Source organism: Sinocyclocheilus anshuiensis, unplaced genomic scaffold (genome assembly GCF_001515605.1).
Source record: "Sinocyclocheilus anshuiensis isolate Anshui unplaced genomic scaffold, SAMN03320099.WGS_v1.1 scaffold1316, whole genome shotgun sequence".
Lineage (NCBI taxonomy): Eukaryota > Metazoa > Chordata > Actinopteri > Cypriniformes > Cyprinidae > Sinocyclocheilus > Sinocyclocheilus anshuiensis.
Window position 1 is genome coordinate 1,418,584 of NW_015542553.1, and position 26,094 is coordinate 1,444,677.

General features: G+C 34.4%; 1 protein-coding gene across 1 annotated transcript in view; it reads right to left on the bottom strand.

Annotated features, from left to right (window-relative positions):
- The window catches only part of tmem178bb (transmembrane protein 178Bb), an 88,394-nt gene that overhangs the window by 19,769 nt on the left and 42,531 nt on the right, over nucleotides 1-26,094 (bottom strand). Inside the window, exon 3 of the mRNA XM_016493952.1 lies at nucleotides 17,475-17,588. Within this exon, the coding sequence (XP_016349438.1) occupies nucleotides 17,475-17,588 (114 nt within the window). The remainder of the gene's footprint in view (nucleotides 1-17,474; nucleotides 17,589-26,094) is intronic.

Consider the following 26,094-nt stretch of genomic DNA (forward strand, 5'->3'; position numbering starts at 1 on the left):
TTTCCTTTTTTTATTTTTTTGGGGGGGAAGGAAGGGATGTTTTTTTCAGTTGTCCAAATGTGTTCCCTGTATAATTCATCTGAAAATTACATGCAGGTCAAAAGCCTACAGGGTTTGTAATCTGTGACATCTGCGTTTCCGTAGTTTAAGTCTAATAAAACTGTGGCTTTACCATATACTGATTATCAGGAGGGATGAAGCTGCAGTATATTTATTATGAGGTGCAGACATGTCTTTATTCTTGTCTCCTATATCCTCAGAAATGCTCATCATCTACCAAACATAATCTGATTAAAATCAGACAAGTCTGTTTCCACTATACCAATACGAAACACGGATTCTAATCTTGAGTCTCTGTGGCCTAAATCAAGCCATCATCATCCCTAACCCAGAGATCGCTTTCTGCCAGCTATATGGGCAACAATACCTTCATATACAATAGCAGAGTGAGAGGGAAGGGGTTTGATGACTCGTGTGGTCCAAGTGTGTTTGTACAAATAGGCAAATAGGACCAATGCTAAATACACACCACATTTAGTGCTTCAAAGTGAAGCATAGTCTTTTGTTTGTGTTTTTGTCTGCACATTAGCCACGTTTTGTCCGTCAAAGGCTGTTCAAACAGAGCCAGTTCTTTGCTGTCTGAAAAACAACTCGGTGCGCTCAAGACAATGTTTCTAAACCATCCAACAAGAGTCTCTTGGGATTTAGGTGCATATTTCTTTTTGAAACTGCATCATAATATTTGTCTTCTAAATGTTTTGTCTTGGTAAAATGCTTGCATGCAGATTTTCAGACACAAGCTCACATCAATTTGAGTTTGTCTGACAAATGCTTAGTGACCCATTTCGCTTAGTGACCCATTTCTGTTTCAATGCTGTTCAGCAGACAGATGATGTGGGGAGGGGTGTGAAATATAAAAACAAGCATTTTTGGGATAACTGCTGTGGTAAAATCCTCTCTCTTTTCAGCTCTTTACTGAGCCAGTCTGCTGCGGTCTTGCCCCAGTGGCTGCTGGGAGTTCCTGTAGCAAGCTTTTAGCGGCATGGGGCCAGAATGTGGTCTCACACAATGACCTCTGACAAGTGGGAAAAGGTGGTAGAAATCGGCTATCGTGACAATATTTCCAAGCCTGGAGGATGTTAACCTGAATAGGCTTTTTCAAGCTGCTTATGGAAGCTTGTTTCTGCGGCAGGATGAAAAAAAAAAGATTATTGCGAGTCTGCGGCCACAATTATTGCAGTCTCACAATTATGACTTTTTTTTGCGCAATTCTAATCTCACAATTCAATAAATTTGCAATTCTGAGAAAAAAGTCAGATTTGCCAGATATAAACATTACTTGAATTCTGGCTAAATAAAATAAATAAATAAAAGAAAAAATTGCAACTTTTTATCTCACAGTTCTGAATTTTTTCTCTCTGAATTTCAAGTTTACATTTCACAATTGTTTTTTCCCACCACAAATAAATAAATATAAATAAAATAAATAAATAAAAGAAAAAAATGTATCAATAAAAATTGCGACTTTTTATCTCACAATTCTGACTTTTTTTCTCGCAATTGTGTTTATATATCACCATTCTGAGAATTCTTGTAATTGCAAGAAAGTCTGAATTGAGAAGTCGCATAAATCTTTTTTTTTGTATGGAAATAAGCTTCCATCTCTACTTCCACTGAAATTTTATTTTATTACAACCAATTTAACTTTTTTTTATATTTTATTTTATATATATATATATATATTTTTTTTTTTTATTTATTTATTTTTTTTTTATAAAATCCACAGGAGATTTCTGAACTGATTTTACTGAATAGTCAATTTTTTCAAACAGATTCAACTGAATCATTTCATAAACAGCAGTAGTAATAGAACAACGTTGAATTGTTTCACTGTTTGCATCACTTTGCTTGTCTGTGTTTGCAGGTATGTGAGCAGTACAAAGTCAGTTTTGTGTGAATTTCTTAATTCATTTATTTCTGCCCCCCAGAATGATTTGTATTTTCAACGATAGACAAAAATAAGAGTAATTTACTGATATTTAGAACAGCAGCACTTGTGCTTGTTAAATATTTTAATTAAAGAGTCTCTCTCCTGCTGCAGTCGTCACAGTTTCTTCTCAAATGAAGAAAGGCACAGCAGACACTTCAACAATGCAGTTTAGTGAAATACAACGCATTGAAATCTCTGTAAACCAACTCTTTTAACAAAGCTTTTCATCTATATATTCATTGCATCATATGATTATGACAGACTTTGCTCCTAGGCTAAAGGTTGTTGAATTTGAATGAGAATTAATGTCAGATTAAGTAGGGTGTCAAAGTGGGTGTTTTTCACCCCGTTTAAACCTTTCAACACCGTGGCGAGTCTCTGGCAAGCGTAAGCTAGCGACGGGATTTGATCTAATGACAGTAAACAGTGGAGCATTACAAAACACTGGTGTGAAAATCTATGTGGCAGCCAATCACGGCGACGTAAACCACCACCTCTGCTTTTAAGTTTAAATTACTTTGGGATTTGCCAGGCAGTGGACAGAGAGACTGTGCAATGTGACTAACCAGATTACCGCTGCACTTCATGGGGGAAGATGGAGCTGTGAGTATGGTGCTGGTATTGCTGGAGAAAGCACTAAGTGAGAGTCAGTGTTGAGAGTTGGGTCATAATGAGGCAGGAAGGGAATTTGTTCAATTTTGGGAAAGAAACCAAGCTTTATTAGGCCTTACAGGGACTTGTTAGTCTACTCATTCAGTGAATCCTTGAAGCCAATGGTCATATTTGTGAAAGATGTTTCTTTTTCTTATTTTTTAACCACCTATTCGTGAACATTGCTGTTTTCCAGTTGGAGGGGTTATACCTTTACATTGCTTCATCTTCTATTAGCCGATAAAAGTGAAAGTCTGTAGTTTTTATAGAAATCTGCATAAACGTCTAATAGGGATGCATAATAAATTGGTATCATATTCTTTTTGCTTTATCAGTTGTTATTGGTTATTTGTTTGTGCATATTAATTTCCTCTATTTTTACATTTATCATTGCTGTCATATATATATATATATATATATATATATACTGTATAATATATTTTTTTAATCATTGCAATTTTATTTTGAAAACTCAAATTTATTAAGTATGTTAAATGTAATCTTTTAAAATGATATCATTTAATATTGGCCATAACATGAAAATTCTGTTTATTTAAACACTGCTACAAACGATGTGGATGGGCGTATTATATGGAGACGGCAGGAAATGAAGTAGAGAAAAGGAGGAAACTGGATCTCTAAAAGTCAGGCTGGAGTCTGAATCTTAAAGAAATATCGAAATAAGTATCTTTTATGAATACGTAAACATTTAAAATCAAGAGTTGTTAATAGCCAACGCAGGCATGAAGAAGTGGGGTCATTTAGAAAAGTGCGACACATTTATTGATGAAGATTATCAATAAGTGGAGATGGCCACAGCAGGATCAAAACAATTGCCATCAAATATCTCCAAAGAACTCCTTTACATCGCTGCACATTGTGTTCTGCCAGCCATATTCATCTCCTGAAAGAAAGTCATGAAGTTCAGCAAGTGAAACGGTCACATTTTGAAAGCTGGGGCTGATTCTCATAATTACCATGACAGCGTAATGGCCCTCATCTATGCTCAGTTAATAATATTCCTATATACTGTGAGCAGTGCTGAAGCGCATCATGATCAGCACCTATTTCTGTGATGGTTTACCCACAGTGTTTCGGTGCAGAACTGAACGCGACCCCGTCATGATGAAAATGCATCAATGCATCATTCTCATTTCTAGAAAAGACAGTTCCTGTGAGTTGTGAGAGTGCATGAACTCTTGGTATGCCATTAGAGATAATGCCCAGCCATGAGAGCGCTGTTTGCTTTACATACATTTACATTCATAGCATCAATGAACTACGGTGCTCAAAAGCATTTTTATTAACCTTGCTGATGGTGCGCTGAATACTGAATGCGTTTTTTCATCCATAACAAGGCCATTTTGAGATTTTTTTTTTTTAAACCATTAAATTGAAATAAGAACTAGATTTTTATTTTATGAAGAAAACATATGTGGTGATTGCGCTTGCAAAAGTCACCGTCATGTGGTTATTAAGGTTACTAAGGGTGTTTAAGGTTTCTAGAATAGGTGGTTAATAGGTGGTTTTTGGCTTTTTTTATCACCTGCCAGGTATAACATTTTAAATCACTTAGAAATATTATTTGCGGTCATAAGGTCTGTAGTACAAAGAGGAGGATGGGTTACATGCCAAAGTTTAATATTTAGGCTTGTGGGTTTGTACTCAAATCCATAGTAATAGCAATACTTGATAGCATAAAAAAATAACATTTTATTAATATTTAATTAGATAAGTGTACATTCAAATGGCTTCTGCTACAAACATTTACATGAACCTGGGTTATTATAGTTAACTAAAACTTAAACCATTACTTTAATAAAATAAACTTTTAATGAAATAAAATAAAATATAAAATGAAAACTTGAACTCATTTTATTTCAGCTAGTTGCCAAGGCAGCATTTCTCATTTTCATTACAATGCAAGAATATTATCTTTCTCCATGACTTAACTTTGTTTTGCCAGTATATAATATTTCTTAAAGTAATGTTTGAGAGAATTTTATTTATTTTTTCGTCATTGTTTTGTTTGTAAAAATACAGTTTCAGCCAAAGAACCAAATCCCTGAAAGAAAGTTATTATAAAGTTGAAGTTAGGATAATTACTAATAATATTTAATAACTTCACATATTGTGACTATTAGCACCACGGTTCATGCAAGAAGATAAGAGTTTTAAAATGAAGCATTAAAGTTGATTATTGATGTCTATAAAAATGCCATTAGTATTCATTGGCCTGCCGACATCTCTGTGCTGTGTGTTGTTTGGCGAGTACAGTAATGTTTGTATATCTTCTCTCTCTCTCTCTCTACAGTGCTTTAAGAGAACAAGCAGTGTGGGGCTTGCTGAGCCAACACATGGCACACCCGTACGAAAAGAATTAAGAGTAAAACTGAAATAAAACTTAATAAAAACTATATAGACTTATTAAAAAAGAAAAAATGCCAAAGACTAAGAAAAACACACAACAAAATTATTAAATTAAACTAAAATGAAAATGAAAACATGATATAAAAATAAAAACTATAATAGCATATAATAGTATACGAACTACTAATATGTTAATATAATGTAATATATATATATATAATAAAGTTGAAGTTAGGATAATTACTAATAATATTTAATAACTTCACATATTGTGACTATTAGCACCACGGTTCATGCAAGAAGATAAGAGTTTTAAAATGAAGCATTAAAGTTGATTATTGATGTCTATAAAAATGCCATTAGTATTCATTGGCCTGCCGACATCTCTGTGCTGTGTGTTGTTTGGCGAGTACAGTAATGTTTGTATATCTTCTCTCTCTCTCTCTCTACAGTGCTTTAAGAGAACAAGCAGTGTGGGGCTTGCTGAGCCAACACATGGCACACCTCCAGCTTCCTTCTCTTACTCAGACAGATTCAGGCAGTGTACACAAACACACACACACACACACACACACACACACGCCGCTTTCACCGCTTTTCTCTGTATGCTGCTTCCTAAAGGAAAGGAACTTGTGCAGCTCTGAAAATTTCAGATTAAACTCAGTTTTACTTTTTTTTTTTTTTACTCAATTAATACATGAACTGAGGCATTTCAAAATAAACAGGAGCATTCTTGATGGATTTTGCATTTGGAATGGAGTTCTCTGGTCCTCTCAGGAAGGCAGAATGCTCTATTATGTGTCACATGTAATGGATCTTGATTTATCCTGCTTTGTCTTCATGTCAACACAACCTTGCATGTGTCAGACCAACACTTGATCAATGCCAGGCTTCAAGGTGATTAGGGACATGATGCTAGACTATAAACAACCTAATTTGTTTGCATTAAATATTCTGTTTAAACTCCATAACCAACAGATGTTAAAATGAAGATAGTGCTGTTGCGAATGTTTGCAAAATAATTTGATAACCGTGAATATAATCATTTATTTTATTTATTTATTTACTTTATGCTTATATGCAGTATGTTATGAAATAATTTGATGACTATTTATTTATTATTTATATACTATTAAATCATTTGTTTTTTAATTTCCTTTTTATTTAATTATTTTTATTTACCATTTTATGCATAAATATTATGTTGTTTAAAAGACCAAACCAGACAATTTCAAATCAACAGTTTAAACATTTTCAAAAGTTTTTTTTGTTTTTTTTTTCAAGTTTCAAAATTTACAGCTGGAGATGTTTTAGGATTTCCAAAAATGAAATATGTAAAAAAAAAAAGAAAAATGATTACGCAACAGGACTAAGAAATGCCAGATTAAGAGCAACTGTCATTAAAGCAAAAATTGGATTTAACATATACTAAAATAATAAAATTCACTTTTCAGTTTTCTTCATCTTTTCACTCAAATTGTTATTTGATATTAATGTAAGTGTAATCTATTAACTATGCACATCATAAACACGTCTTTTTAGGCAAGTACCAGATATGGGTGCATTTAACATGATCACAATTTAATAATTGTAACACTTTCATTTCCAAGGTTTTTCAAACTGCAAATATATTGTATATATATATAAAAAAAACATAGAAGCATTTTCACTAGTTGTCTTTGACATTTGGACCCTTCTATGGCGTGCTCAGTCCTGAATTATTAATTTAGGTGACTGGGCACCCCATAGTTACTTACTCATGCTTACTAATATGTTGATTGTGACAGACAGTGTTGCTCCAGGGAGAACAGCTTTTACTTTAATGCAGCACTGTAAGCCATTGTGAGTTTGCCTGGCAAAGGGGATTGAAATGTAAAGTACGGCTGGGCTTTCCAAGGAACTGTTTGCAACAGGGATCTGTAAAGATTGGATTCTAGGGCTAGTTTAGTCATCATCACTACACGCTGAGAGAAATGTTTGGTTGGTTTCTTGCTCAGCCCCTCCGAGGCAAAGCTGAAGAGAATGAAGCTATTTTTGAGAGAAGAGAGAAACGTTCATGCGTAGCAAAAAGACGGATTATCCATACAGACAAATATAGAGATGTATCAGGTGGATTAACGACAGTGATTATGCTGAAAATGCGCTGCAAAGCACGGTGATTTGGTGAAACACGTTTTTCAATCACTGTGCTTTCTGTTTAACAAGCAGCTCTCTTTTAGTCTTTTGAATGTTCTGTATTTTCAGCCTCTTTGTTTGTTTACTTGTATTTGGTCTTTTGAGTAAAAATGAGCAGAAGGATGTAGCTCAAGAAAACTGTCAAGAACATATTTCACCACCAAATTGAAATGAAAAGTACATTTTTACTGGAAGCATATTTTTAAAACCATTAAGTTATTTTTTCATTGCATTCTTTTTTTTCATTGCATTCTTTTTTTTTTCTTTTTTTTAAGTATTAAATAGTCACCGTGTTGATAGTTGTTGAGAATAATTTGATAACAAATTATAGTAATATTTTTATTACACTGAAATTTATATGTATGTATTGCCTTACAATAATGAGAATTTGGAAGGAAAATGTGCTTAACTGTCATGCAATGTCATGCTAAACTAATATTAATATTACTAAACAAAATTTTAATATTTACAGAAATAAAAGTTATTTTCTTTTGATTTTGGGGTGAAATATGACCTGGACATTATGGACATTACAATAAATCATTATGATTTATTTATATTTTTTTATTGCGTAATTTATTAATTAAATTTATAGTATTATTACATTTATTATAAAAAATGTAAGCATATTCTTTTTTTTATATATATATAGAAGAAAACTGTTGCACAAGTTTTGAAATCCAGTTTTGGTACTCAGTCAACTGTAATAAATATAGCCTTTTTAACTAATTATTTAAAGTTGATTGTTTGTTTCAGTTGCACTACCAAGGAATGAAATGCTCCAGGAAAGCTCTTTTCATGCTGAGCTAATTAAAATGACCACAGCTGATCACAGTTGAAAGTCAAATGGCTTTTGTGTGCCATTGAGAAGGTGATTAGCTACACCTGATACAAGTCATTTTTAGGAGGGGGTGATCCTTTTCCCCCTCAGTGATTCTTTTTTTTTTTTAATTTTTTTTTTATTTCTATTAACCTGAAGATGTGTTAGGATCTCCAAAAATAAAATATGTAAAACTTAGAAACATTATGACACGACAGGAATAAAAATGGCATCTTGAGTGTGGTTGTCATTAAAGCAAAAGCTGGACTTTACGAAGTCCAAATACTAAAAAAACTATGCAATTCACATTTCAGTTTTCTTAATTCATCTTTTCACTTAACATGTTTTCACAAGAATTGCTTGGAAGTAAAAATTTGAACTAATTTGACCAAAATGCCAATGTACAACCATATGCTAAGAATTTGGGAAAACAATGCTGAGATTCACTATGAAAAATGTGAATGGATTTTAATCAAGCCATTAATGCTGTGTACATGTGCACCTATTTTTAGTTCAGACTTCAAGGGAGAGAATATTCTCTTAGGCCTCTGAAGTGCTCGATACATCCCTTGGTTTCCACTGCGTCAGTTATGGAAGGACCATTAGAGCGTTTGTCATTAAACTTCTCCCAGTGAAGTGCTTAATGAACTGAGAGCCGCAGCTCCAGTCCAGCAGTTCAACTAATCCAGGAGAGTCTCTATGGATGCCTTCACCTACAGCAACAAAGCCAGAGGCTGTTCTCTTGTGGGACAGAGTCAGACATATTCATGCTCGGTTATAATGTCCTCATCCATCCCTCCCATTTTTTAATTGGCTCCAGTCCTCTGTTCTCTTGTGCATTCTAATCTAGAGGACAGGAAGTTCTCCCTATAGAACCAGAGGAATTCAGAGACGGTTCCTGGATCAGTTAAGGACATCATCAGCAGATGTAGAGCCAGTAGAGTTTAACAGTGACCACCCACTTTACAGTGGTATTTATTCCAAATTAATTTTTCCCCTTTCATTTTTTCATTCCACAAAGATTTTAAAACCATAACCAAACCAACCAGCTTTGGGATGAATCACAATATTACAGCATTTAATTTAAAGCAAAAAAGTATTTCAAAATTTGAGGGGGAAAAAACATGCTTTTATGAGCTAATGAATTATGAATGACAATCAAAATAAAACGACGTTGGTCATTTTTTTGTCATTTATATACAATATGAACAGTGTAATAAACACATTCGATTATATCATTCAATGCTGCTAGTAGGTGACTGTAGCTGCCATGGAAGCAGTGACTTCTCTGATTGATCATTGTTTGATTCATTTTTTCCACAGGTATTAAAAAGTCTTTGTTAGAGCATTATAAGCCATGAACCAAACCAATCAACTATGAGGATAATCATAACATTACAAATTTTGGTTTGAAGCAAAAAAAGACAAAGGTACAAGTCTGTACTTGACGGCTTTAATGAGGAAAAGAACTACATTTCCATTGTGAATGGCATACTCAAATTAAGAATGATGGAATATAAATTATAACACTTAATTTAAAGTTCTTAGCTGTATCTACAGAAAAAATATATTTTAAGTTTATTGTCAAATATGCATTTATATATAAATATTCAAGTATTTTGACAGCGTAGGGAGACTCGATTACATATTTGGCAGCGCTTCATTAGAATGGGCGGAGCTAAATATCTCTTAGCACAGTTTGCTCGCTGCGACTCTCCGATTGGTGGAATGTCGTTTTTTATGACAAATTTCCCACAGTAATTCAGATGGGTGCAACAAAAGCACATGCAACAATCTCGATTAACAATCTCGGAGCTCACAACAGGTCTATCTTTAACGTATAGCACTGTTATTGTATTTCCCTATAGAGAAAATGCATGGAGTTTTTACTTCTGGAACCAGACTGTTGTGCTCTATAGGTACTATAGATCTTTTTTTCGAATTATAGATCTAATTTTTCAAAATTAAAGCCCCCATGAAATCAAAGCTTTGTGGCTTCTCATCCATGTCTACTAGCTTTGAGTTTGTCATATACGTGTTGTACTCTGAAACATACTTTTAGCAGATATATGCTAATATATATATATATATATATATATATATAGATATATTTTTAGTTTTTAATTAACATTTGTCTTTTGAGAAATGGACAGAAAAATGTTGATGACTCATCCTGCACCTCAGAATTTTTTGTCCAATCAAATTTTCACAAAATCTCCCTTCTTTACGGCTGTGATGTACCTGTGATGTACCTAAAACCAACTGTTTTTTTAAAACAATCTAGGAAACACATCTACTCATTTCTTATTTTTTAAGCTGAAATCACACTAATCATCACCTAACACATAACATCTCAAATCTCATGGTAGGTTTATCAAGGTTTAAATATTGTTAAAAATCAATTTCTCTTTCAATTTCCACTATTGTAACCCTACCATGGGGATATATTGTTGAAGGAATGAGAATCTCAAGGTTACAGCTTTTGTTTGCATTTGAGTTGAAAAGCATGATGTTACAAGCACAAGAAGCACATGGCCACTAAGACACCGTGGGTTCAAATTCTTGACCTTGACAGCCTACTACTCTGCAGAAGAGAAACAGACGTGGCCTGCAGTGTGACCATGTTTTTTATCTTGTCACGTTTTTTGTGCCAAAGGCCTTCATGATGAATTCATGGCCTAATTTAATCTGCAAGTACTAAACACTACAGCTTAGAGCGGCCAGAGAGTGATTCAGTGGGAAAAGAGCTCAATTTATTTGAAAACACATTTTTCACTAGTGCATACAGAGTTTAATGGTGAAGTGTGCCATTTTAATGCTAATATTTAGGTTAGAAATTCTGTATTTGTTTTATTTTTTGTTTGAATTGCAAGATGAATTTTTGGGCAGTACAAGCATATTGCCTATACTTCAGTATGGAGATCATTCTCTGTTTTAAACCATGTAATTGATCTGATTCAGTGCCATGTTTTGGCACTGCAAGTGTAAACAGCACTTGCAATAGCATGGCAGTTTTCTTTCCATCCAAGCTCAGAGATCAAAGTAAGCCGTTTGTTTCGTGGCCACTGGGCAACTTACACTCGGCCATCCGCAGACTAATCACTAGGCGGCCGTCTGACAGATTACAGCCCTTCTGGACGTGGCGGTCACAGCCAAACCCACAGGGAACTCTGGCTAATCTGAAATGCCCTGTGAGCATATGTGTAAAGTCAATCGATCTAGAGCTCTGAGCTTTGCTCTTGTTTTATTCTATCTTTTCCTGTTTGTTTATAGTCTGTTGATCGTATTACCCATCAATCATCCAACAATGGGGTGTTGATGCGGCGCATTCTGCCATTCAGTTGTCTGTTGAGGATGTGGTGCATGAGTGTGGATAATTGCGAGTCAAAATGGTGCAATCGCTAAAACTGCCAGGACAAAGAACTCGCAGTTTGTAATTAATAGCAACGGGATTAGCAAACTCATGCTACATAAATGGGCTTATGGATTTCTCAGCTGAAATGTACATTTTTAGGAAGCAGTTTTGTCTTGTTGGTGATAAAAAATAAACTGCATTGTTCAGGTTTCTATAAACAACTCCAAAATGACCAAGGTCTTTAATACATGTTTATGCAGACAAGGTTATCTGGTACAGAGAGGATTATGGTTGTAAATAAGGCTTTGAATAATGTGAATAGTACGACAGGATGTTTGGCGCCTGATAATGCCACATTTATTTACCGCTTTCTCACGTTGTGTCGGTTTTCATCCATATAACACCTAAAGCAAGGTCACATTTGCAATATTAATCGACTTCTTATTCTCATTAACCAAGGATTTAGTCTTTTTTGTTTGTTTGTTTGTTTGTTTTAGGTGGAAGTAGTCTCTCCAAAAACTGGGTACCAATTCTCATCCAACAACCTTTACCATTTTGTGTCATGTACCAAAATGAAATAATCTCAACCCAGGCTCACTGGAAATATGTGCTCTACCTACGTTTTTGCAAAACTCCAAAAACACCATCATTCATATACACAAATTATGAGTGCAGGGCAGATTATCAATTAAGAAACACCTGTTTTCACAATACTATGTCCTCCTGACTTCGAATTTGCTTTTACCATAGCACATGATTTGAAACTAATACATTTTGATGATTGCATCACATAACCAATTCCATATATATGGCTTTTCTAACATAGTAAACTTACTTGTTAGCTCACCTGGTACAGCATTGCCATTGTGATGCAAAGCCACAATAATTGCTTTTGTTAACACTAAATTAGGATTAAGGCAGGGTTTAGTGTGGGTGGTATGTTGTTTTTAAATGCGAGCATTAACCTTTTAGCGCCACTCCCCAGACATTTCATTCCCACAATATGTACGATTTTGCGTAAAGATTTCCACTCACTGAACATTTCCCTTTGTTGCAAAACGTGCAAACTGCAACGTAACGTCATTTTGCACAAATGCTGCCACAAGCACATATTTCCAATGAGCCTGGGATTGAATAATCTTATAATTAAGACTTTTTTTTTAAGTCAAAATTTACCCTATCTACTTTCGTGTAAATGATCATAGTCTAAAGAAAAATACATCTGAAACCCTCTTGCATTTCAAGCCCATTTGTCATATAGAGACCACTTTTCACAATCCAATTAATGGACAAAAAATTGAATATTACAGATGTGAAATATGTCACAAATTTAGTTTCATGTTGACTTCATCCTCTGCTCTGTCAACATGCAGTTACATATACTGTTAGTTGGTGCATCTCAGCTCCTCAAATGCTGAATGAAAGAGGTCAACAAAAGAGTCTCTACCTGTCAGAATGGCTATTGATGGTTCACCTACCACGGAGGAAAAGGTCTCTCAGCTTTGAAAGAAAATATAATGATCATGGATGTCAAAATGCCAAATCACAGTTGAGAGATTCCTCAGCTGCTCCCCTCCGCTCCTCTGGTGTGTGCTGTAATGGCATCCTTGTTCATGTCAGGCCCAGATGGTTTGCATGATGACACCATTTCCAATGTGCATTTATTATTGCCTAGACACATGGAAATGTCTTCTCTAGAAGAGATTAAATCAGCAGTGTGCAGAGAGCCTAATGCTGTGTTGTGGTGGACACATTCAAAGTCCACTAAGTACAAGAAATACAATAAAAGTTAATGCTGAAGCAGTTTAAATGTAAGTACAGAGATGATACGAATTGCTCCATCCCACCTTAATAGTGTCTTATTACAGCAATGACAGTTAATTACTCTTAACAATTAATTTCCTCTGCGTATCCCACTCTGGGGTAAAGACTAAATTACCGCTTAGGATGTTAGTATGTCATTACAGGTCCTGTTTTTAGCAGGGTCCCAAGACAACAATCATCAAGCTAACAACTACCGTTTTGCATAAGAAGCAGCTTAAGTATGTAGCTTTAAAGAATATGAGCTGTCAAGTATTAAAATACTTTTTTCTGCCACTATAATATAATATTGTTTAATCTTCATTTGGGGCTTTTCTCAGCTAATGATGTACCAATATATGTGATTTTTTTATAAATGAATAATATTTATCAAATGAAGTAAATTAACTGCATATCATGTAATGAATTTGATTAATGTTTTTAAATTAATGTTATTTAAATAAAATACCATTTGATCTGATTTATGTGATTATTTATGTGATATGTGACTTATTGAGTTTTAATGAATTAACTGGCATGTAACTGTAAAATGTTGAGTGATATTAGTGATAAATTTGATTAATCAGCATCTCATTTATATAAATAAATTACATGAAATAATTAATGTACTCATGTAATTAAAATACATTTTGTTAAAAAATATTTATATATGTGATTAATTGCATGATGTGTGTTTAATTGTAATGCATATGATTAAGTATATCATATTCAGTATATCATGTAATTGATTTGATTAAATCAATACATTTTTAATTGATTGACCCTAATAATAGTAGACTAGCTTTATAAAAATCCTTTTTATTTCTTCTTTTTCTTCTTCTTTTCTTTTACTTTTTAAATCCAATACTTGACTCTCTTGGGTCTCTGAAGCACTAAGCATTTTCTGATTGAGTGCACCGAGATCTGGAGGATTTGGAAACCAAGATCATAATTCGCCTCTTTGGGCACCTTTATGCATCACGGCAGATTATTTCCTGTCATGTTCATTGACAGCTTCCTGCTGCTCATTTTTGGTGCTTCCTTTTGATCTTACAAAATCCCTAAGCTGCTGAAGTTACTGAATCAAGCCGTCTTCATCCAAAGCCGAAATGCCAAAAGCATTCACAGTTTTGAGCTGAATATGCTGTCCATCGGTAAAAACAAGTGATTTTGGCTTCTGTGGAGTCTCATCTTTTGCTTTCATATTTCGTATAATAGAAGTTGTGTCGTCTTTTGTGACTTTCTTTCTTTATATAGTCGGTTTCCTGGTGTGTTGACTGACAAGTACAAATGAGTGTTGTGTATATCCCACAGCCTTCTGAAGTTTTGCTGATGTCACTCGCGAGCAGATAAGCATTATGAGAGCGCAGGGAATGTTCTAACCTCCCTTTGTTCAATTTCACACACTTTATGAAATGTCAGGTCTCGGTTCTCATTCGAGCGAGACACAAGCAAAAACAACACAAGCTGCCCGTGATGCTTGAGCGTTACCTGTTCTGTTGATTCTAGACATCACAACAAAACACAAGCTTTGATTTCACACCTTCACCAGTGGCCAGTTGAGACATCTAGGGATTCTTTTTGGGCCTTTTTTGACAGTGTTACCCAGTTTCAGACACATTTCCCAGACAGTACTAGAGTCATTTACTTCTCAATGTCCACTAATGGAGAGTTCTTGATCTCCTGACCTCTCCTGGCATGCCCAAAATCAATATGGCACTAAATGGAGTACATTTAGGGTTCTCTCGCCACAGGAAAGGATGTCATCTGACTGTTTGATTTGTTGGAGCAGCTGTGTAAGCCGTAATAAGAACATTAAACATCTCAGCCTGACCTTATCCGAGAAATGGACCCTTCCACATCTTTCTTTATAGTATAGGTCAAAATGCTTGGATCAAATGACAAATGACTTATTAAATACATACTGGGAGACTCTAAATAGCATGTGAACATGAATCTAAGATCAAGTGTGTATGAGAAGTATTTTAACTAGATATGCACAGCACAATATATTTGTATCACATTGGTTATCAACCGGTTTTTATTTATTTTATTTTTTTATTTATTGGTGTCTCTTGATATTGGATGTTTAATTGTGTATGCTTATTTCCTTTATGATTACCTTATATACTATTATATAATATACAAGGTGTATATACATTTTGGGATCAGTCAATTTTTTACAAAAATATAACAAGGATGCATTAAATTGGTCAAAGTGTAGACACTGTTCTTTTGAAATATATGTTCATCAAAAAATCCTGAAAAATTTCACAATATTATTGTTTTTATTGTATTTTATTATTATTATTATTATCAAATAAATGCAGCCATGATGGGCATAAGAGACTTCTTTCAAAAAAAACAAAAAAATAATCTAATTAACCCCAAACTTTTGAATGGTACTGTTCATTCATTCATTCAATAATTCATTCATTTATAATTAAAACAATTGATTTTGGTTTTTAGTGGTTTATTTTCAGTTCATTTAGAGAAAATTGTATTGAATTTTAATATCAGCCATTTATTGGTTGTATTATGCTATGGCTGATAACCGATAAATGGCTCATATAATATGTTATCGGCTCAGATTTGAACTTTTAACAAACTCTGTCTGCAAGATTTAAAATTAGTCTTGCTGGGGTCAATTTTTGATATCAAAAAGTAAATTTACAGGATTATAAATTCACATGAACCTGATATTGAGCTTAAAATAGAAACTGTAAGAGATGTTTGGTGCCACAGAGATCTTTCATCTGTCGCACTCGACAGCACTGAGCTCTCTTTTTCCTGCAGTGTCATTTATGCATCTCTGGTTTCATAACCCTCCTTGTTGAAGCTTTGGAAAACGAGGAAAAAGAGAGATGGAGGTGTAGAGACTGGTGGGTTTGGGGGTTAAAGGAGAGGTGTCTCTTCAGTCACCTGACAGAGGTTGATCTCCTCAGCGCATTGGAGTGTGACCACATGACAGTTTGAGGGCATGCTGTATCCTGCTCTTTCTTCTGTCTGTGATACACAACAGCTCCAAACCACAGTCTCATCCCTTAAGAGGGTTTCAAACAAGCCAATGCCCTCAAAGGAGAAGGCCTTTTGTGTAGATTTACACGCTCCCCACTCAGTGTAAATTTTGTAAACTGTAGTGAAAACCAGTGTCACAACTGTGGACGTCAGCCAAAAAGGAGAAGCTCTGTTGTTGTGCAGTTCACGCAGAAGAGCCATATTTAGACAAGCTTGTTGTATTGCATGCTTCCTCAAGTCCTGTTTTTAATGAAAATGTGTTCCCCAAGCTAAACTTTAATTTACTTTTATTCAGCAAGGACTGTCTTTACAGCACCTCTTCACTCTGCTGACCCACGACTGCACACCGTCACACAACTCCAACCTCTTCATTAAGTTTGCGGATGACACGACTGTAGTGGGTCTCATTAGCAAACTAAAGTAACTGATTACTATGCATTTAATTAATATTAAATTATATTTAAATTATATATATATATATATATATATATATACTCACTTTTTATACACACACTTTTTAATAGTAATATTAAACTCTTGATGTGTACTATTTATTTTATAAATATATATTTTATAAAATATATTTTAATAGTACTTTTTTATTTTATATACACACTGCTTTTAAAAACAGAAATATTTTGTGAACTATTTGTGTAATATTTTATTATTTTATTTTTATGAGCAGAATGGATTTATAAATAGCAGGTATCGCAAATATTTAATAAACAAACCATCAAGGGGTTGCATATGTAAAAATTTCTGAATAATGGGCTTTACAGTTTTGCTGCGTTTTCTGCGGGTCAGATTGCACACTAATGGCCCACTCTCTGTATTAGTGCATTTTTTTCCAGCACTTCTCTGTAATAAGCATCTTCATAATTTCCTTTTATGGGGAGGGTGGGAACCGAGCAAAAGTGGGTCAACGAGGTACATCTGACTTTGAGAAATGTACCCTACTTCCTCCTTCCACAAACCAACAACAAATCACCTCATCTATATCTTTAGGTCATATCCGAGAGCTTGCCTGAAATAAATTAATGAAACTTCCATATCTGGCTTTGACCTGACCTTAGCAAGTTACTATGTCTGAGTAAATGAGTTCAGTAGGTCAGGGATGATTACTGTTTGTACGGTTTACAAAGTGCTTGTCTCGGGACTAAAGGATAAACTATACACTGATTCGTATTATAAATGTAACTTAGTCAAGCTAGCATGGCAGACATATTAATGCTTTAATTGTTTAGAGCACGGAATGTTGAGGTCCCACTGTATAATTATGAATGAAAGTTACTCACGCAGAGAGTGCCACTCATCCTGACGTATGGTCTTGGTGATGTTGTAAGAGAGATTCTTGGGTATTGTGGCCGAGGAGTAGTGGTACTTGATATAGGAGCATCTTGCAATGGACCCTGTAAGTAGAGAAGGAAAAAAATATCAAGTACTTGTAAAATAAGTTTTGTTCATGTATGAACAGACAAACAAGAAATTGTGTTTATAATGAGAAGTTAAAGGAATAATTCACCCAAAAGTGAAAATTGCTGACAGTTTACTCATCCTCAGGTCATCCAAGATGTAGAGTTTGTTTCTTCATCAGAACATATTTCAAGAAATTTAGCATTAGATCACTTGCTCACCAGTGGATCCTCTGCAGTGAATAGGTGCCGTCAGAATGAGAAACAAACAGCTGATAAATGCACAGTAATCCACAAAAAAATCAACATGACTCCAGTCCATCAGTGAAAAGCTGAGTGTTTGATAGAAACAAATCCATCATTTAAGCGTTTTAATTTTAAACAGTTGCTTCTGGCCAAAATACAAGAGTAACGCTTCCTTCAGTGAAACAGTCCATCCCCTATTGTCCTCTCACATCAAAATCCAGTGACATATTTATTTTGGAATGTTTTACACTTATAAGCAATGCTCGATCTGTGCATATTTCTCCCCTGATTCAGATGAAACAACTTTTCCACTGGAGAAAGCAATATTATGGATAGAGGACTCGTAAATTTAAATTTAAAAGGAAGCAATGGTTTAAAATTGAAAATGTTTTATTGATGAATTTGTTCATTACAAACATGCAGCTTTTCGCTTTACAAGGCATAAATTGATGGACTAGAGTAATGTGGATTACTTGATTACCCAATGTTTTTATCAGCTGTTTGAACTCTCATTCTGACGGCACCCATTCACTGCAGAGGATCCATTGGTGAGCAAGTGATGTAATGCTAAATTTCTCCAAATCTGTTCTGATGAAGAAACAAATGAATGCACTCTTGGATGGCCTGAGGGTGAGTACATTTTCAGCAAATTTTCATTTTTGGGTGAACTATTCTTTTAAGTGAATCGTGTCTATAAAGCTAACAAATGTAATGACACCCCATCAGTCAGCGTATTGCATTGACAAGTAGAACAACAATAGTGCATGTTTTGATTTAAATGGAGATTAAATACACTTAATTTTTTAATCTTAATTTTCTATACTTATATTCCACTGCACACTCCTGCTAGAGAGTTTCATTTCACTGTATTTAGCATAATCAGAATACAAATTTTCACCTCTTCGATTTTATCTTTCTTTCTCTTTCAGAAAGTACAGATCTCATTTTTTTTAGCATCCCGAAAGGCTTATTCAAGATTTACAAAGTCGTGCGATTGTGTTTCTCTTTGTTTCTAATCAAATGGTGGTTTCCTGTAGCTTGTTTTATATTTGAAAGCCTTTTCTGCAGTGTATTTTGAGGCTTTCTGGTCGACTTGTACAGTGTATCTCTCAAGCTTTGGGGAATGAGATATGTCACATAGTGTCTGAAATGATTGAATTTGGGAGCACTGTGAAGTGCGTTTGTGAATGATATGGCCTTTAGAATGAGGCCTGCACACATTCTCCTCTTTAGACAGGAATGATATGCTCATGTGTCTTCAGAGCTCACGCACATGCACTGATCAGCAGTGAAAAAGGGCTGACAAAGATAATGGTACATATTTCTGTGTCCTAACGGAACACTCCAGCAATCATTCCAGCTTGCACTATTGTCCAGGATATAATTTCCTGTTGATTATGAAACTCTGCAGATAGAAAATGGCAGCGTGTATCATCCAGAAAAAAGAATTATAGTCCCAATGCTTGACTCTGTCTTCCATTATCTCATTCTTCCAGGAACCGCTAGACCAGCTAAAATCTATGTTGTGTTACCGGGGGACGGTCTAGTGTCACATTGATTAACAAATCATTAGTGTCAGAAGTTGAAAATGGATACGCTAGCAGTGGCTCTCTACTATTGTTACTGTAATCAGATTTATCTTACAAAAATAACAAAAAGGTGTGTGTACAATATGCTAACACTTTAGTTTAAGGTACAAATCTCACTATTAACTAGTTGCTTATTAGAATGCATATTACTTGCATTTTTTTAGTAGTACTTATAAAGCACATATTAATGCCTTATTCTGTGTGACAATATTTTCCCTTAATCTTACCCCATATCTAAACTTAACAACTACCTTACTAACTATTAATAAGCAGCAAATTAGGAGTTTGAGGTCGGAGTTAATGGTTACTTAATAGTGAGAATTGGACACTAATGTGTGATCATATGCTGTATATATTGCCCATTTTACTTTCACTTTCAAACAGCGGCAATTTGGCGTAAAGCTATTTATTCGTTTTTAGTTCGTTTGAATTTTCCCTCTTTTCCTCCTTTTCCTTGGCTTTTAAATAGCTTAAAAGCGCAGTGCGCATTTTACTTTCACTTTCGAATTAGCGGCAGTTCTGCATCAATTGCTTGAATGCAACAACAATCACCGTCAGCACCGTCTATCGCGGCAAGCCTAATATATATAGGTGCAATATTTAATATAGTAATATACTTTTATACTTTTATAGTACACTTACGCTGTTATAATGTGTATATTATCAGTAGTAATATACTTCTAACGTAATTTACTTATAATTTACTTAATTTCAGTGGTGTGGTGGTATATATATATACATACACTAATTATGTGAATTATTGATAGTGTAGTGTAATATTAATTTTCATTGTACTTTTTATGTTATTATACCACATATTACAATATTACATTCTACTAATATAATACTTGTTATTTAAAGTATACTGACATGTACATTAATTTTAAATAAAATATGGCAACATTTTCTATGTGTGGTGCCACAATATTTAAACTTTTTAGATTTTACAATATCTACTTTTCAATTGCTTTCAACTGCTTGTAGTCTCTGCATATTAAGATGGTACAGAAGATTGTTGATTCAATATCAAAATAAAATGACAAATTTCATCATCAAACATGCTTACGCTGGGTTTAAACAAGCAACTCTGCAAACATCTTCCATAACACAGGCTTGTAAGACAGATTGTTCTTGGCCCTGTGTATCCCTGCGGAGCAAAAGCTGATCGGGTCAGCGACCGAGTGTAAAACAAAACCATCTTTCTTCCAGGCTGACCAGACAGCAGTGTTCCTGGGTAAAGATTTTTTGATGGCCAGCAAAGCCTGGGAGAGTTGAATAGTTATTAAATACGCCAAAGAAAGCTAAAGGCATCGCAGGAAGAAGGCAGATTTTAAAGTGCCACTGGAACACACAGCACTTACTTTAGTTTGGATGTGTGACTCAAATAGGGAGCTATTGAGTTCAGTTAGGGCTATTGACTTGTGAGCTTTCATCTCTTTTTAACATTGCAATGCTTGTGTCAAGTTGTTTTTATATGGCTTAACTGGCATAAAAATATCTATTTACAGAAAAATCTGCATTAATGTTGCCAAGCTACACTCCCAGCATTCTCTGCAGTCCTGCTACGAGCCAGTCAATTAAAGGTCACTTGGCTTCCCCTGACGGCTCGCACTATTAGCACAGGGACTGTTTTTGATCATTTTTGAGTGAGTTATTTTTTATTTACACCTTTTTAGTTTTTTGACAGCCCGCCTGATTTCATTGTTTCCTCCTTGTGTATCAGAGAGTACTCGCTGTCTCTTCTCCTCTTTGTATATTGGGGCGTCAATCAATTATTTAAATAAATAACTGAGGTAATTGCATAATAATTAGTCTATTTAATCTAAAATAATCATTCTAATAATTTTAACAAAAAGTGACTTCAGATGTGTGTGTGTTATATAAAGAATACATTTGCTGTACTAATTAATTGTCGTAATTTAACATTAAATGGCCAGTCCTAATGTGTATATAAACTCACCGGCCACTTTATTAGGTACACCTGTACAACTGCTTGTAAATATCGAATCAGCCAAGCACATGGCAGCAACTCAATGCATTTATGCATGTAGACATGGTCAAGATGATCAGCTGAAGTTCAAACCCGACATCAGAATGGAGAAGAAAGGTGAATTAAGTGACTTTGAATGTGGCATGGTTGTTGGTGCTAGATGGGCTGGTCTGAGTATTTCAGAAACTGCTGATCTACTGCGATTTTTATGTGCAACCATCTCTAGGGTTTACTGGGAATGGTCTGAAAAAAGAGAAAATATCCAGTGAGTGGCAGTTCTGTGGGTGAAAAAATGGCTTGTTGATGCCAGAGGTCAGAGGAGAATGGACAAACTGGTTCAAACTGATAGAAAGGCAAGAGTAACTCAAAATAACGTAAATGACAATGAAAGCATAGATCCATCCTGCCTTGCATTAATGGTTCAGGCTGCTGGTGGTGGTGTAATGGTGTGGAGGATATTATCTTGGCACATTTTGGGCCCTTAGTAGCCTACCAATTGAGTATCGTTTAAACCCCACAGCCTACCTGAGTATTATTGTATGTATGTGTATATATATATATATATATATATATATATATATAAAGAGAGACTCAGCAAGTACTGTTTCTTTGGCAGACTCTCCTGTGCTGTCTGCGTTTCTGCTCATTGTACTAATCTAAAGTCTGCAGACAGGGATTTGGCAGACTGGAAGAGTCTCTTACTTATTTATGAATCTCCAACCTGTCTCACTTTGCTTTAACTATCACAGAGTGAGAAAGGACATTTTATATTTCTTTTTTCTTTTTCTTTCTGAAGGTTGATTTTGATGAATTTTTTTCACAAGGGCATTTTCAGCTGTTTACTCCAGGATTAATCACTGCCATTATCCACAGCTAATGTGTCTGCTCAGCCAAATTTCAAAATAAATAAATGAGTGCAGTTTAAATAATCCATTTGTTACACGTTCCACACATTGTGTGCATTCGAGGTGCGAAGGCACAGTCACAAAATTAATCACCCTTGAACCTCGTCTTTGAATTTCCTCTGGATTCTCTGGAATGTCACTTTGCCATTTTTCCAGTGTCTTTGTCAATAATTCATGAGCCCCTCACTTCACTTTTTCCCTCCTCTGGCCGATACATGCCTAGTAATGAGCGAAACCTTTCTAAGAAAAACCTATATCGACAACAACAGCACTGCTCAACTTGAGGAAGGACTGCATGTCAATAAGGTAACAGATTACAGCTACTATAGCCTGATTTCTGACTTGGCTTACGATCAATGAGATGTGGATCTGGATCGATGTTGTGTGGTGTACCATAATAGCACTGACGTGTATGCAAAGTCACCACTGTTGCCGCTTTAATATTGCAAAGGGGATTAACTTTATCTCCTCTTATGTCTGCAAAATATACCAATTTGAAAGTGGCACAGAGAGATTAATGCAACACATTAATTTTGAGGTAATATAAGAGCAGATGTTAATATCCTCTAACGGGTCATTTTAAAATAATAACAATCACAACAGTAAACAACAAAACCGCATCTCATAATTAGCACAATTGTTTATATATTTAATAAATCTGGATCCTCATAGATATCCCATTTGGAGGCTATAAAATTAACTAAATTGTTTATTTATAAATATTCAAGATTAAGTTTTATTTCAATTTATTTGCAATAATGGCTGGCTACTTGCCAAATAACTACATAAAGTGCATGAAATTATTATTTGAGAAGATAGACTGTGTATGAGACATCCTTCAGTTTAGCAGTCACTATACAAAAATATTCGAACATAGAAAGCAACATTTGACAAACCAGAACAACATTTGACAACCAGAAGTTTTTTTTCTTTTAATATATTCAAGACTGTTTAAATGTATTTGTATTATTACTGTAATTATAGCAAATTCTGTAAATATTGAAACAATTTATTTGATACATTTTTCGCATTTCAACAGTTTACCCTCTACTACTTTGGTTTTCTTTCCACTAATTACATGGTGTCTTAGAAAAATGTTGTTTCATTTTACTATTTTATTTTAAATGATTTTATAATTTAATTTTATTTATATTTATTTAAAACTGTTTTAATTTATTTTATTTTAGCAATAGTGGTTGGCTATTTGCCAGTAAGTAAATAAATGGGCATGAAATTTTGTTATGTGAGAAGAAAGAGTCTAAATTGCTGCAGGGGACATCCTTTAGTTTAGCAATCACTACACAAAAAATATATTCAACTGCAGAGAGCCTTGTTTGGCCAATCAGAATCAAGTATCACACAGATCTGTGTAATACATTTATATAAACATCTGACATACTTCAAGTAATTAATCATCCCTTTAACATGTAGGGCAATGCAAGAATTACTTAAAGACTTTATTACAGGTCAGGCCTTCAGAGAGTCGAAATGTTTTATACAAAGCAAAAAAACGGCATGTCAAAATGTAGTGCTGGATTAATCCTGACCTCTCTGTCAGGAGATATTTGGCATCATTGCCACTGACTCCAGCAGGAGTGTATTGCACACACTGAACTAAACCGAGGGCTGTATCTGTTCTAGTGATGTAGTTGTTTGCTAAGCAGTAACGCAGTTGTGGAGGTGAGAGTGATCAGGTGCGGGGCTGATGTGATGTTTTTCAAATTTATTTCCATTAATCATAAACTCCCCCCTGTGCTACAGGCCTGTAGCTGCACTGCTGCCATGTGCTGCAAATTCCCTTTGTTCAGTGGCGAGCATTAGTCATCATTACACTGTTCCTGTTGCCGTAGTGTTCGAGTCAAATTCACTGCTGAAGCTGTTTCACAGAAGAATGACAGATTTGGTGTTTCTTTCTAATGATAGGCTGTGTGGTCTTCCCTTGTTTGGTGATACACTACACAAAGGCTTTTCAAACTTCATGAAACTATAAGGATTGCCGAAATCTCATTTTGCGGGATCCCCTTCTTAAAATATAAAGGCAGCTATATATTTTCATGTACAAGCCCTGTTTATGCAAAATATTATTTTATTAGCTTTTGCACTGTCAATGTACTGATGCTACAAGAAATTGTTAAAATACAAGGAAACATTTATTTGGATTAATTTGACAGGTTTTTTCAGCCCTCTACTGAAGTAATGTTAGATGCGTAAACCTGAAGAGAAACTTTAGTTTATATATTTAAAAACTCTGGATCCTTGTAGAACTCTCCTCTGCAGGCCGATATGTATGTTATTTACATATATTTCAGACTATTTCTTATGTTATTTAATATTTTAATTTAATTTAATTTAATTTAATAAGAAACAATGACCAGCTACTTACCACTTAAGTAAATTATGTACAAGAAATTATTTTATTACTAATTAAATTTTATATATTTGATATATTCAACACTTGCTGCGGGAGACTTTGTTCAGTTTTGTGATCAGTATACAAAAATTTTTGACTGCAGAATGGCATGCGTGATTAAACAGATTTATTTATAAAATAATTTATACAGTGCTTTTCACATTAAACAATGTTCCAAAGTAGTTTTACAGAGAATATTGCCTTATATTCAGCAGTGAGCAAGATATAGTTAATGAGAACAGATAAAACAGAAAAGATAAAACAATAGCTATTTTGGAAGATATATACAACTAATAACAAATAATTGTGATTCATATCAAGTTCCAACCAGTCTTTAGAAACATAATTGTAACGATAGTCAATTCTGTATTTAATTATTCTGTATCTAATATTTAAAGAATTTATTTTAATGTTTTATTTATTGCATTTTAACAATTTTCCCCACTAGTAGTTAAGTTTTATTTCCTCTAATTATATGGTGTTTTAGAACAATCTTGCGATTCTTAAGACGTTGTGCCATGTGCAGACCTTTATGACATAGCAAAATGAACAGAAGGCATGATATGAGTTCTTTATCAAAGCTGGAGTAAGCCATGCTTGACGCTAACAGTCCCAGAGCAGCATTATCATCTAGCTGACTCATAGTGTTTGACCCGACACTCCACAATCTAATTATAAATGAGCCTCATGGTGGTCTCTGTCCTTATGATGAAGATAAAGGCTTGTGATAAAGACAGAGAGGCTTTTGGCATAACTCTGTCTATGAGTCAAGATTCTGCTTCACTCCATGTGTGCTGTCACCCTCATGCATATGGACATCAAAGATTCCTGTCATCATACAATCTGTTTTTTTTTTTTACCCTTTGCCCCCAGGGAGCAATGGCTGACATAATGCATGTGTGGCTTTATTATTTTTCATTTGGGAACGTTGCTTGAGAAGCACAGTGCTAATGGCTGTGTACATTTGAGTTCATTTCCATTTGTTATTTATTCTGTGCAAGCTAAGCGGCACATTCAGTGCACGATCCTCTAACCATAAAACCAGTGTTTAAAAGTGTATTCAGTGTATAAAGGGAAATATAGATGTGTAATATTTTCATATGTGTATATGTCCACAAAAGAATAAATTAGAATGTATTACGTGATAAATTACACAAATGCCATAATGTATTAATCATGCAGTAAATTAAAAATATATTTGGCATTTCAATAACTGTTGATCAGAGATTAATCGATTTAATCTACTGATCTATAATTTAACTATAATTATATATAATTTATCCTTTTTTGGACAAAAAAGTGGAAAAAACTAATTATGGGAATAAATAAATGTACTGAAATTTTATATATATATATATATATA